The sequence below is a fragment of the Elephantulus edwardii genome, unplaced genomic scaffold (assembly GCF_000299155.1).
Source record: "Elephantulus edwardii isolate Elephantulus edwardi_28Jun2011 unplaced genomic scaffold, EleEdw1.0 scaffold00001, whole genome shotgun sequence".
NCBI classification, from domain to species: Eukaryota; Metazoa; Chordata; class Mammalia; order Macroscelidea; family Macroscelididae; genus Elephantulus; species Elephantulus edwardii.
This window is the reverse complement of record NW_006399751.1, coordinates 46,755,217-46,768,779: the sequence shown is the minus strand read 5'-3', so window position 1 is coordinate 46,768,779 and position 13,563 is coordinate 46,755,217. Positions and strand designations below refer to the sequence as shown.

The 13,563-nt window shown below is 37.0% G+C and overlaps 1 protein-coding gene across 2 annotated transcripts in view; it reads right to left on the bottom strand.

The window, feature by feature from the left end:
- SLC25A12 (solute carrier family 25 (aspartate/glutamate carrier), member 12) overlaps positions 1-13,563 on the bottom strand; it is a 148,433-nt gene that overhangs the window by 58,406 nt on the left and 76,464 nt on the right. For both annotated transcript variants that reach the window (XM_006878838.1, XM_006878839.1), the window contains 4 exons: positions 10,956-11,102; positions 7,844-7,982; positions 7,084-7,177; positions 5,440-5,524 (listed from right to left, as the gene is read on the bottom strand). In XM_006878838.1, coding sequence (XP_006878900.1) covers positions 5,440-5,524; positions 7,084-7,177; positions 7,844-7,982; positions 10,956-11,102 — 465 coding nt within the window. The remainder of the gene's footprint in view (positions 1-5,439; positions 5,525-7,083; positions 7,178-7,843; positions 7,983-10,955; positions 11,103-13,563) is intronic.

The following is a 13,563-nucleotide window of genomic DNA, read 5'->3' as shown; positions in this document are numbered from 1 at the left end:
ATAAAAGCAGTATTTTTCCATTTTTAAATAATTCCAATCTGACTATAAAAGTCCTTGCTTTATATTCTATTAAGCAGAACTGGAAATTCTAGTTTTCTTAGTAGAATCATCACTTCATGAAGCTCAAGTAGAAGAAAGATTTCCCACCTAATCTTTCTAAAGTAGATCATACTAACAAACACATCTTACTATTTTCTCCCCATTAACATCTCTGTTAAAGACAAACACTAGTCCATTTCTACCTAGTCACCAATAAGGACAGCAATTAAGAAAAAGCAGACGTGCATTCTTTCTGGCACAATTCACTTAACCATTTTTCTTCTTATATCCTGTAATTTTCTTGTCCCACTATACCCTCCCTGTGTCTCTTAGACTATTATAGCATCACACTCCTAAAGAATCAGGGTAGGTCCAATATCTGTTAGGAAAAGAACAAACAAGGAGGACAAATATTGGCACTCCACCTTCACCCCAACACAAAGCCAGATGGTCATCAGCCACAGCTGAAGCATTCTCCAAGCACTACAAAAGTAGAGAACTTCTGCTTAAAACAAGATTGCTTCTTAAAATTGTTCCATTCTACTCTTCAGTTATCCATTACGTGTGGGGGTTTTTCAAGCACGATATTTATAAAACTAAAAGTGGGGTTATAGAAACATTTTAGTATTCAGAAACAAATATCTTAATTATCCCTAAAATTAAAAAAGTAAATTAACAGTTTGTCAAAATGGAACAGTTTCCTTTGTGATCTATTGATTAGATACTGTTCTGCTGTTAAAATCTATACACTTGGCTGCTGATTGAAAGGTTTGAAGTTCATGGCCACCTGGAGGTGCCTCAAAGGCCTGGTGATCTACTCCCAAACAATCAGCCCTTAGAAATTCTGTGACATAAGTCTACCCAGACATAGATGGAGTGGCCTGTATTAGAGGTAGCTTAGGAGCAACTGGTTTGACTAGAAGGCACAATCCCAGTGAAAGGTAAATTTTCTTACAGGGATGTACTTTCAAAAAAAAAGTGTACTTTAAAAAGAAACAGTAAGATACTATCTCACCTCTACAAATAGAGCATGATCAGAAAGACAAAAACAAGTAACAAATGCTTAGTGTAGCTGTAGGGAGCTCTGGTGGCCTCATGGTAGGGCTATGTCGCAGTCCCCAAAGTACATGATTCAAATCCACCAGCTGCTCTGTGGGAGAATAGACAATCTCCTCCTGTGCAATTAACTGCTTCTGAAAACCCCTAGAGGGTCAGCTGTGAGTCAGTTTCAACTCAGTATCACATAACAACAAAAGAGGTAAGGTTGTAGGGAGATTGAGAATGGTACAAGTCTTCTGCCTTCCTAACGAGACTGTGGAATTCCACTAGGGAATACAATGTGCCATTTCCTCAAAGGACTAGAAATAGAAATAACTCATCAGTCAGCAATCTTACTCCTAAGTATCCTAAATATATATTGTAGCTATCTAAGAGTAGTGATACAAATAGAGAGATGTACATCTATGTTCCTCATTGCATAACTCCCCAAAGCAGGAAAGATGGAAACAAGCATCCATTAATGGATTAATGGATCAATGGATAAGCAAATTGTGGTACACGCATACAAGGGAACACTGTTCAACTAGAAAGAGCAATGAGATGTCCATGAAATATTTTTATTTAACTTTGATAAATCTGGAAGGCATTATGTTGAGTGAAATAAGTAAAGAAAAAAGTCAATCACTAAAAAATAAACACCATATAATTCCACTATTACACACAGAGAAAACAAAGTTCTTTGAAAATTGTCAGGGAAATTAGGGATACAGTGACAGAATCACAAACTAGACAGTATGCTTATTACTTCTAGTGATGAGAAGGAAAAGGCCAAATATAGGTGAAGTTGGCACAATTTAATTAACCAAGATAAAATAAACACATTAAGTACACAAGAAAAAGTAGTCATTTCAGTAAAGGCTTTAAGATATACAATTTTGCAACAACAGTAAAAAATAATTTTTAAAAATGTGCAGTTATGTGGGTAGATAAGACTGTGTATATATGTAAAGAAAGGCATACACAAGCAAGCGCTTGTGCACATACATGTGTCTCTGAAGCAGTAAGTACATACAGGTTTGTGTAAGCTGCATATATATATCCACATTTACAACAAATAATATAGGAAGAATAGTTATTATATTACAGTAATACAGGGAGTAGTTTCCTAGACATCTCCAAACAACTCACAGGATTAGTTTGCCAGATTGGAAGGTTTAGGACCATAGTCTCAAGGAACAACTTAACCAACTGCCACAATATAGTTCACAAAGACAATATTCTACACCCTAGTCTGGTAAATAGTACCTTACAAACTTGCCACTGGCTATCTAAGATACAACTACTGGTCTCTATTCATATGGAACAATAGATAATGAAGGTACTCAAAGGCTCAAAGAAGAAACTTGACCACAGGACTAATAGTCCACATGAACTGAGGCTGTTATGTTACTCATTGTTGAGTCAGAACTGACTAATAGCTGACCTTTCAGTAAATTTTCAGAGGCAGTAAACAGCACAGGGGGAGACTGCCCATCCTTCTACAGAGTAGCTCATAGACTGAACCATGGGCCTTTATATTGGCAGTGCAACTCCATACCACAAGGCCAATGGTTCTCACTTACCACTACTAACTGTTCTGGCCAGGAACACTATAGAAGATCTTGATCAAAATGGAGGAAAAAAATGTAGAACAAAATCTAAAATTCCTACACAAGGACAGATTAGTGGGCAGAGGAAGACTAGAGACGCCTCTGAAAGGATTACTCCTGGTAACCTTTAACTTGGATTTATAGTTATTTTTGTAGGTGACCTTTCAGCCAAATAAAAGATTAGCTTATAACTGAAATAATATCACCTCATCAGTAATGCAAAACCTAGACCTAGACCAAGAAGATGTCATCTGAACAGAACAAGGGAACACTGGTTAAAATCAGGAAAAGTGTCAAGGCTGTATTCATTCTCCAAGTCTATTCAGTTTCTATGATCAACAAATCATCTGGAAAGCTGTACTCTCTGCAGAAAACTGTTGCATCAGGATTTGGAGGAAGATTCATCAACAATTTGCATTATGTAGATGACACAACCTTGCTTGCTGAAAGTGAGGAGGACCTGAACCACTGGACCAATAAGTAACATCATGATAGATGGAAAAAAGACTGATACTGTCATTGATTACATCTTACTTGGATCCACAAACAACACCTTTGGTACGAGCAGTCAGGAGATTAGGAGTTGTATTGTGTTGGGAAAACCCACTGTCAGGAACCTCTCCCAAGTCCAGAAGAGCAACGATGTTAGTTGAAAGACCAACGTGTGCCTGATTCAAGCCATGGTCTTTTTAATCATCTGCTATGCATCTGAGAACTGTATAATGAATAAGGATGACAGAAGAAGAACTGATGCCTTTGAGCTCTGGTATTGGAGGAGAATATCCCATGGATGGCCAAAAGAATGAACAGATAATGTATTGGAAAAAGTGCAACCAGAATGTTCCTTGCATCCAGAGACAAGGATGGTGAAACTTTATCTCACATACTTTGGGTCTATTGTTAGGAGGGGTTATTCATGGAAAAGGACATCAAGCTTGGAAAGATAAAATCATCAAAAGAAAGGAAGCCCCTCAATGAGATGGACTGGCACAGTCCATGAGGTCAACGAGTCAGACTCGACTCAACAGCCCCAAACAATAACGATCAGTGCATGCTCCCTTCAACAATTAACTATATGAGACCACGTGGTTAACATTTACCTGACAGGAAAGACTGGATCATGGGCAGGGAATGGAAAATTAGATTAACAGAAGCAGGACAAATAGAATGGAAACAATAACACTGATATTTTGTAAAAATTATAAAAATGGCACAAAACAATTTATGAAAAAGTTGCTAAAGGGGAATCTAATCTGTTCTGTTAAAAAATAAAATATTATTTTTTAAAAAAATCTTATCAATTTAATTACACAAACTGAGACTTGCTGTTATGTTATGTGTCATCAAATCGCCTGCAAATCATGGTGTCCCTTCAGCTCTGAAGCTTGCCCTATCCTGAACCAGTCTCATTGACTCTGACACACTCAGTACTCAAGTTACTGTGTCAGACCATCTTACTCAGGGTTTTCCTCTCCTGCTCTGTCCCTCCATGCATCCTAGCTTGATATCTTATAAGAAAATAATGAGATGTCCCCACTCAGATGCCAGCAGGACATGCAAGGATTCACACAGCAGAAACCTCTTATAAAAGTGAGCAATGGTACCAGTCAGATCTGATTTGACGGTACATTCACACAAAAGTAATAAAAATAAAATTTAAAAAAGTGAGCAATGGAAGACACAGTTTATCTATTCCTCACTGGACATGTTTACTCTAGCTCTGGAGACAGGCTGCATGTACGGAAGGAATATAGCAATGTGTTCAGTCAATCCTCTGCCCTCAACGTGCACCTGAGAAGTCACACTCAGTAAGACACATGAGTACAAAGACCAGGAAACAATTAGTCTATGTCCTGTAGGAGAACTGTTGTTCTGTCTTGGAAAGTGAGATATTTACAGAGGTTTTTATATTGGTTATGCATGTGTGAGTCTTTCATTGTTGAAGCTGGGATCTACTTTGCACCACTGTGTTAAACTGATCTTTTGTATTCTTTTTTTGCAAATGTGGGGTTTTTTTTAATTATCAGTGTTTCCCCAGATCCATGTTAAAATCTCTCTTAACGTTATAAAATTATTGACTCTTAACAATAAAGCTGGAGGAAGTATGACTGGGAAATGCCTTTTTATAAACTTGCATGTTTGTAGTTGATATTATTCATGCAATTAGAAAAGATATCATTTGTACAAGAAAAAATAATAAGATGGATTGACACAGTGACTGTAGCAATGGAATCAAGTGTGTCAGAGAGGATGAGGATGCCACAGGGGTCAGATCTGTTCACAGGGTCACTATAAGTTATACTTGACTCAACAGCACCTAGCAAAAACAACTATATAAGAGAATGGTATCTGTTGACTAGATCACATCCCTTGGCTTGGATAAAAGTCCTTAAGAAAAGTAGCTAGACTAGAAAGTGGGCCTTAACACTTCCAAATGTGACTAGACAAATCAAAAGACTACGAATTCTGTAGGGAAGGAAACCAAGCCTATCTACATTTCAGCTTTTATTGTTCTCATAAGCAAGAAGGAAAACAACCCTTCACAAGGCAATCATAAATCCAGTTAACCTATAAAAATAGTCTATAAATGCTGGGTAATATGAATTCTATAAATTTGATAATATTTGAGCTAAGGAAAATCTTTGTCTAGAAAGCAGCTTTTCTTTTTCAGATTATTCAGATGCTTTGCACAGTCATGCACATACTACGTTAGCATTTTTGAGGGTGATTCGACTTCGGAGAGTCCTCCTACCTGTCTCTGAAGTTCTGCCAGGTTATAAGGTAAGGCACCCTCAGCCAGCGGGGCTATTCTCTCAATATCTGCCAAAGTCAAACGCCTTCAGGCAAAAATAAGAGTAGAAATAATTGTTAAACATCAACAAACTCCTCACACCAAGATCATCTTTCTTCAGGAAGAATAAAAAATAGCTCTGTTTAAAAAAAGCATTCTTTCTCTATTCACAAGGGTGATTTTAGTGGAAAAAAAAAATCCCTCAGATTCTGCTTGTAATAACAAAAAGACTCCAGAGAACTAATGTGAAGTGCATGAATTTAGTAAGATTCTAGTAATAGTTGTTAAATAGGACAAAACAATTACTATTTTTTCTAGGACAAAATCATTCTTGTCAGAAGAATTGATAATGATAGTCCATGTATACTAAAGATAAGGACTCAAGAATAGACAGGAACTTTTTAAAAGCATAGCTGAACCTATGAATGACATATAGTTTCCAAAAAAATTACTTAAAAATAAGTACATTTCATGAATTATCTAGAAGCTTTTTTTCAGATGTTTTGAAAATGTTTTTTTAAATTTTTTTATTTTATTTTTTTTTTAACAGAGGTTTTGGATTTCCATTCATTCATTGCCGCAATTTTCTCCCTGCCCATTCCTCCCCAAAAAATATTTTTAAAGTAATTATTATCATAAAGGTAGCTCAAAATCTTTGTTTGAAAATGTGCATTTTAAATAGATGACACATAACTGTGTATTTTAATCACCAAAGAATGGCTGATATATTCCTTATAATTTCCAGTTCAATAATTTATTATATACATAAGGGCAATAAATCACCCATCTGGCATGCTATAGGGTTAAAATACAATATTCAAAAACTTCCAAATTTTAAAAAATACTAAAAGTGACTGAGAAGATTCTGATCTCTTAATAGACCCCACAGGTTTTGCTGGATACCCAGAGACTTTTCTTTCAAAGGGTTTATTTTTTTCTTCTTTTGGATTTGCATAATACTTTGCAAATTATACACCCTCTGTGTGTTTTGATTTCTTTTATCCACAAAATAGAAAAATAAAACTTCTTATCCTGTCTGGGATGGTAACTATGATGAAAATGTCAGAGGTCTATCTTGAGAAAATAATAGTCTCCACATAAAGTGGTACATAATTTTTAGTCAAATGACAGTTCACCACAAATCAAACTGATCACAAGAGTTCTGAAAATATACCTCAGTCTGATAAAGTTAGGCAAATTTCTACAAATCTCTTTAAATTCATAACACTTCCAGAGAACCAAATTAAATTCAGCTTTTCCTTTAGCTTTCACTTGTTGTTATCCACACCCTTCTTACTCTTTCTTATTTTTTTCTCTTTTCAGTTCTCTCTCATCTCTCTTCCCTCATACTTCTAACCCTCCATCAATCATTGCTATCCATTTTCCTTTCTCTTTTTTCCTTACCCTCTGTCTCTCTCTTCTTCCCAGCTCCCCACCTCCCACTCCAGCTGTCTCTCCCAACTCTGTCTCCCTCTGCTCCCTTTGTTTTACCTATCTCCCTGTTTCTCTTTCTTGGATTTTAGTAAACTAAATTTATCATTCAAATGAACATTTTAAAAGAACATAATTTTTTTTAAAATCACAAGTAATTATTGGAGCAGTTACCCTGTAGCATTATATAAGTCTGCTAACTGGTATAGGATGTCAATTTCCAGTGGAGTGACTTGTCCATAACGTATGGCATTCTGGGCAAATTCCTCTGAAAGAGAAGGGGACAAAATTTTTAAATCTTTAAAATCTTAAAGTACTATGAAGTTATATCTAAATCAACCATAATCTGAAGGCTAGAGATATTTTAGTATTATTTCAAAAATCTAAACCCAAGCTTAAAAATCTAATTCCCAGTTATATAAGAATAACTACTCATTTCTAAAAGCTGGCAAAAGATAAAATGTTAAGGTGATGAAACAGCAGGTGAAGAGAAATTAACTTTGAAGGTAAGCAATCTTTTCCTAATCCACTCTCTTGTTTATTTACTTTGACTTCAGAGTTAGAAGGTAAAAGAAGTTGTCAGTCTCCCATCACGCAAGACATCATTCCCCAATTCTCTGAAAGGAGTAGGCTTGCCCATCTTTCTGTGGCAACTCCTTCCTTGTAAAAACAAGCTGCTGCCACAGTACCAGTGACCTGTTTGACAGCCTGGGCAAATGTTCTTTTCAAAACTGTCAAAGCCACTTTTTTTATTCTTGAAGTCAGCAAGCCACCAAATCCATCTGGATTCTTGGCCCAAGTGAAACATACATACATGGTAACAGAATTTCTAGATCTAGCTTCAGAGGTGTAAACTGAGATCAATCTCTTGCCCCATATCAAGAAATGTAAAAATGCTGAGAGTCAAATCAATACATATTTTGAAAAAGCTTACCCTTTGTGACTTCAACATCTTTCCTTGTGCCAGCTAGAGTGCTATATATCTTACGAACAAGCTCCATGTTATTCAGTAAGGAGTTAAATGCATTGAAGTAGGAGAAGCTAACCTGGTGTGAGATACTTCCTCCAGCTGCCTAGGAAATGATACCACAAAAGAAAGTTAAAACCAAGGAAAAAATGTGGTTGTAGACAGTACACTTTTTCTCAATGATGATTCATAGGCGTCTTCATTATTAAATGATTAACAACCAGTCAGTAAATATAAGGAAATTGTCATACTGAAACACTCAGTGCATTTCATACCCTAAGGGAAGGCTATGCAATTTAGGTTTTAAGGAAGAAAGCAACATCTGGAAGTTAGATTTCAAGGTTCATCTACCTATAAGGGTCAGAAATAACAAATATAATTATCACAGATCAAAAACAATACATATTTAAAGACTTTTTTTATGACCCTTAACTATGGCATTTCCTCTAGTCCTAGGAAATCAAATGTCAGTATACAATATAAGGAGCATTTTATAAACATGCTTTTCTCTACTGAAACAAGAATAAACTATAAGTGGTAAATTTAAACTTTAGGACTACTTCAAGGGAGCTCTGGTGGCCTAGTGGCAAGAAGCTGTGTTGCAATCCCAAAGGTGTGCGGTTCAAATGCACCAGATGCTCCGCCAGAGGAGGGACAGTCTGCTCTGTGTCAGTCAGATCCGATTTGAGGGTACACAAGAGGGCGGGGGGAACAAATATATATGCTGTTAAGTGCCATAGAGTCGTAGACCACCCATAGTGACCCTATGAGCAAAAGTCTTGAACAGAAAACTTTCATCTTTTCTCCAAGTTCACAGAGTTTCTGGAGGCAAGCATTTTTTAGAAGTGGATGCCACTCCTGCTTCCAAGCTTGTTTTATTTGGGAGATCCACAAAAAACCAGGCCCGAGATGTCGATAGAGATAAAAATACAGATATTTTTAAAAATATTACACTACATTAACAATTGCTAATATTTTAAAAAGTTCATTGTTAAAATTAAGATATTTAAATCTTCAGTTGATGCTGGGTTCTGAATCTGTATAATGAAGAGTAGGACTATGAAATAATTTTTAAAATACACAGAAAATATTGCAAAAATGTATTTGCCTAAAGTTATAGAATAGGGCAGAACAGGCTCCCTCTTTGATGAGATATGGGACAATCTGGCCTAGATTAACTCTGCTGGAGAAGTAGATAATCTCTATCACTTGGACAAAAGTCAAAAGAGAGTATTTTCATAGCTTATACAAAAGTCTAACTTTCCAAGCCAGGAGCCAGAAGAACCCATGATTGAATACATTTTCTCTGAAAAAGTGAAAAGAAAAGCTGGTGGAAATAACAATGTGACAACCTTAATCATAAAGGTCTATTAAGAATAGTGTTAAGTAATGATGAGCAAATGTACCACCATCCTTCAATTATATCTCAGTTATTTGGTTAAGACCCAAACATAGATAACATCTGTATTAGTCAGAATTTGGATACCAGTAACATTAAAATAGGGCTCATTAATTTTAATTCAAAGATTAAAAACTACTTTTGATAAACTGAGGCTATTACAGGTTTATCCAATCCAGCTGAAAAAAAATTAAATGGGTTCCCTCCCTCCAAGGCACTCTGAGTCTTAGTCCTCTTGGAGTTTCTGTCCTCCTTCCTGACTCATCTCCCTATTTCCTTCTTTTCTTCTTTCAATTTTTGGTTGGAGCAAGAGGTAAAGGCAGGGAGTGGGGGTGGGGGAGGTGTCAATAAGGTGAAATGTGTAAAAGAAAGTGACATGCCCCATGTTCAAATACACTGAAGAGAAAGAACAGAAGTTGATCTTTCTACCCCAGTCTAAATCAGGGATAATGATCTTCAGCTGAAACAACAAAAGTGCTCATTGGCTTTCTTCCATTTAAAACAAGCAGCAATCAAAAACTTATACATAAGAACAACGCATGAACAACAAAACGGGTAAGTGAGGGAGTTTCACTCTCTTTGAACGGAAGTGGATGACAACAATTTGCTATTGGCCCAAATGATTATTCTATAGAGATTAGCAGTTTGACAGAACAAAACACTGTCTGGCCATGCAGACTGAATGCACAGGTGAAGGGGCAGAGAAAGGAGTGAGCCCCAGAGGCTGATGCCTACATAGTTCCTCCATACCTTCTGCCACGGCCATGGGCATTTAAACAGTGCAGAGGCCAGTGACGATCCCTCTAGCAGACAGGACCCTGCGGGCAACAAAGGAAACAGCCATCCTTATGGCAAGGCCTTGGGAGTCTGGTGGGGCAGGAAGAGGCCAAGGTGAAGACAGTAGTGTCTGGGACAGGTACTGTCCAGTGGCAAAACTAATGGTTGGTTCACCCTTGTCTACAAACTCCCTTGTTTCTCCTGAATTGAATCCTGTCAATGTAAAGAAACAATTTGGAAATATATGAGAGTAAGATGAATGAAGCTATGATCTGAGAATGACTATTCACTATCACCCCCACCTCCCTTACACAGTCTGCCTTTTAGTTACAAAGAATAAGGTTAGAAAAGCTAAGAACTGGATGGTTCTGGATGCCAATTCAGGACCCAATCAACAAGTTTGAGGAGCAAACATCGTTCATGAGTCTACATTTAAATATTGGTAAAACTCAGACACCAAGTGCCTTGTACCTTATTCTGAGGCAGATTTCTGAATTCAGCAAAAGCATTCAGATTCTAGGAGCCTATCTTTTCCAGTGGATGACAACAATTTGTTATCAGCCTTACATTGTTGAGATTAGTAGTTAATAAGACAAAAAAGTCCTGATATACAGTCCATACAGAATGCACAGGTGAAGGAGCAGGGAGAGGAGGGAGCCACTAAGGGTAATCCGACTGCCATCACTCATCATCATGACAACCTTTAACATGACTTTGATCCATACATTCATGGACAAGCAGATCTACAGGAGCAATTTCCACCTCTGTGCAGGGGGTTTAACGCATTAGACCTGCCTTGGTTACCAGGATTAGTGACTGATAAAGGAACTAAAACCTAGAAATGTGAAAAACAGTTCTGAACCATACTTCCATTTATAGAAAGTTAAAACACTTTTTACTTACTGAAACTAAGTTCTCCTCCACGAAAGGCGTCAGCATGTGAGACCGAATAGTAACCATGATGTCACTGAAATCTAGGCCAGAAATCATGCCACTTTTGCTCTTATCTTTCAGAGCAAAGGCTTGTCTTGCATGCTCTAGTTGTAGCTCCTAGGGCCAGGTGGGGGGAAATCACAAACAATATAGAAATAGGACATTAAGTCAGCTAATGCACATCCCAACTGTATTTTTCAGATAAGCACAGCATACTCTGTCTCATCCTTACACATGCTACATAAACAATAATGTACAGCTCTGAAGTTATCACAAAGCTTTTGATTTCTTTTAAGAAGCACATATTTTCTTTAAAATGTACTGCATATTACTCCTCAGGAAGCAGAGTAAATTAGAGCATGGCAATTAAGAAAAGGGAATAAAATAAAAAACCTGTACATTTTAATTAACAATTTTCATCACAAAAACCAAAGGCTATGGGAAAAGGGAGAGAGGAAAGGGGAAGAAAATGTTCAACAATGAAAATATAAAGTTTTTTTTTAAAAGGTGATGAGATTGGAGAGCATTATGCTAAGTGACCTAACTCAGTCTCATAGGACAAATACTGCGTAAGTCAATTATTGTAAAAATAGAAGGATAACTAATAAAACATGAATGGGAAGCCAAGGGGCAGGGGTGGGAGTGGAGGGGTGAGGATAGGTAGGGGTGAAACCACAAAGTTGCATAGTTTGATGAGTGGAGGGAGTAGGGGAAAGGTAATGGAAGCATCTGGATGAAAAGACTTGATAATAATGGGCAAGGACCAATAATGATTAATTTTATAAAATATACTGCATGAGAATGACTGTATGGTATGAAACATAAGGTATACAAACTATATAAGCACACCAATTAAAAAAAAACCCAAAGAATAATGTTTTAGTGTCATGTTTCAGTCTTTAAAATAGTAATTTATTGTCTCCTGCTTAAAAGCATCTTTGTTGTCCAAGAGTACTTCTTCAAATAATAGTTCAGCTTAATTTTCCAATTTTTAAGTTTAAATGTTGCAAAGACTTTTTTCACTAACTTAATTAGTGATCATTTTTAAAACAAGATCTCTGTTGACGTGTTACTCCAGTCATTTTTGGGTAATTTTCAGCAGAATCTTGCTTGCATGTGATATTAATGATATTGTTCAATAATTTCCCCACTCTGTCGGGTCACCTTTCTTTGGAATGGGAGCAAATATCGATCTATTTCAGTCAGTTGGCCAGCTGGCTGTCTTCCAGATTTCTTGGCACAATTTAGTGGGCACATCCAAGGCAGTGTGTTCGTTGAAATATGTCAGCTGGTATGCCATCAACTCCTGGAGCCTTGTTTTTGCCAATTCTTTCAGAGCAACTTGAACTTCCTCCTTCATCAACATAGGCTCTTGCACATACATTATTTCATTAAATTCTTCTGTGTCAGCCAATTCCTTTAGGTACAGTGACTCTGTATACTCCTTCTATCTTCTTTTAATGCTTCTTGGATCATTTAAAACTGCCCAAAGCATCTTTAAGTACTGCCACTCATGGCTTGAATTTGTTTTTCAATTCCTTCAGCTTAAGAAATGCTAAGCAAGTTTGGCCCTTTTGATTTTCTGACTTCAGGTATTTGCATATTTCATTATAGTATCTTACTTTGTCATCCCGAGCTGCCCTTTGAGATTTTCTGTTCAGCTCTTTGATTTCTTGATTTCTTCCTTTAGCTTTGGCTTCTTGGCACTCTAATGCAATATTTAGAGTCTCATCTGACATCCATCTTGGTCTTTTCTTCCTCTTCAGCCTTTGTAATGATCTTTTGTATTCTTCATGGACGATATTCTTGATATCCTCTGACAACTCATTGGTCTATGCTAATTGGTGTTCAAACCTGTTCCTGAGATGGTTTTGAAACTCGAGTGGGAAAGACTTAAGGTCAAATTTTGGTTCCTATGGATTTGATTTTAATTTCTTCAACTTCAACTTGAAATTGTATATGAGTAGTTGGTGGTGTGTTCCACAATCAGCACCTGGCCTAGATTTTACAGCTGAAATTGAGCTTCTCCAAAGATTCTTTCCACAATTATAATCGATTTGATTCCTATACATACCATCAGGCAATATCCATGTGTATAGCCTGCATGACTATGCAAAGGCTTTTAACTGTGTGTATCACAACAAACTGGCTGTCTCTGAGAAGAATGGGAATCCCAGAACATTTGATCGTGTTTATGCAATACCTATACTTCAACCAAGAGGCAGTCGTCAAAACAGAGCAAGGAGACACTTCATGGTTCAAAATTGGGAAGAGTGTCCACCAGGGATGTATTCTGTCTCCATACCTTTTCAATCTATATGCAGAACAGATCATATGGGACACTGGGCTATATGAGGAGAAATGTCACATCAGAATTAGTGGAAGATTAATCAACAAACTGCGTTATGCAGATGACACAACCCTGCTTGCTGAAACTGAGTAGGGCCTGAAATGCTTGCTGCAAAAGGTCAAGGACTGCAGCCTCTAATATGGATTGAAGCTCAACATCAAGAAAACAAAGATTCTCCCCACTGGGCCATTTGGCAGCATCATTATGGATGGTGAAGAGATGTTGTTG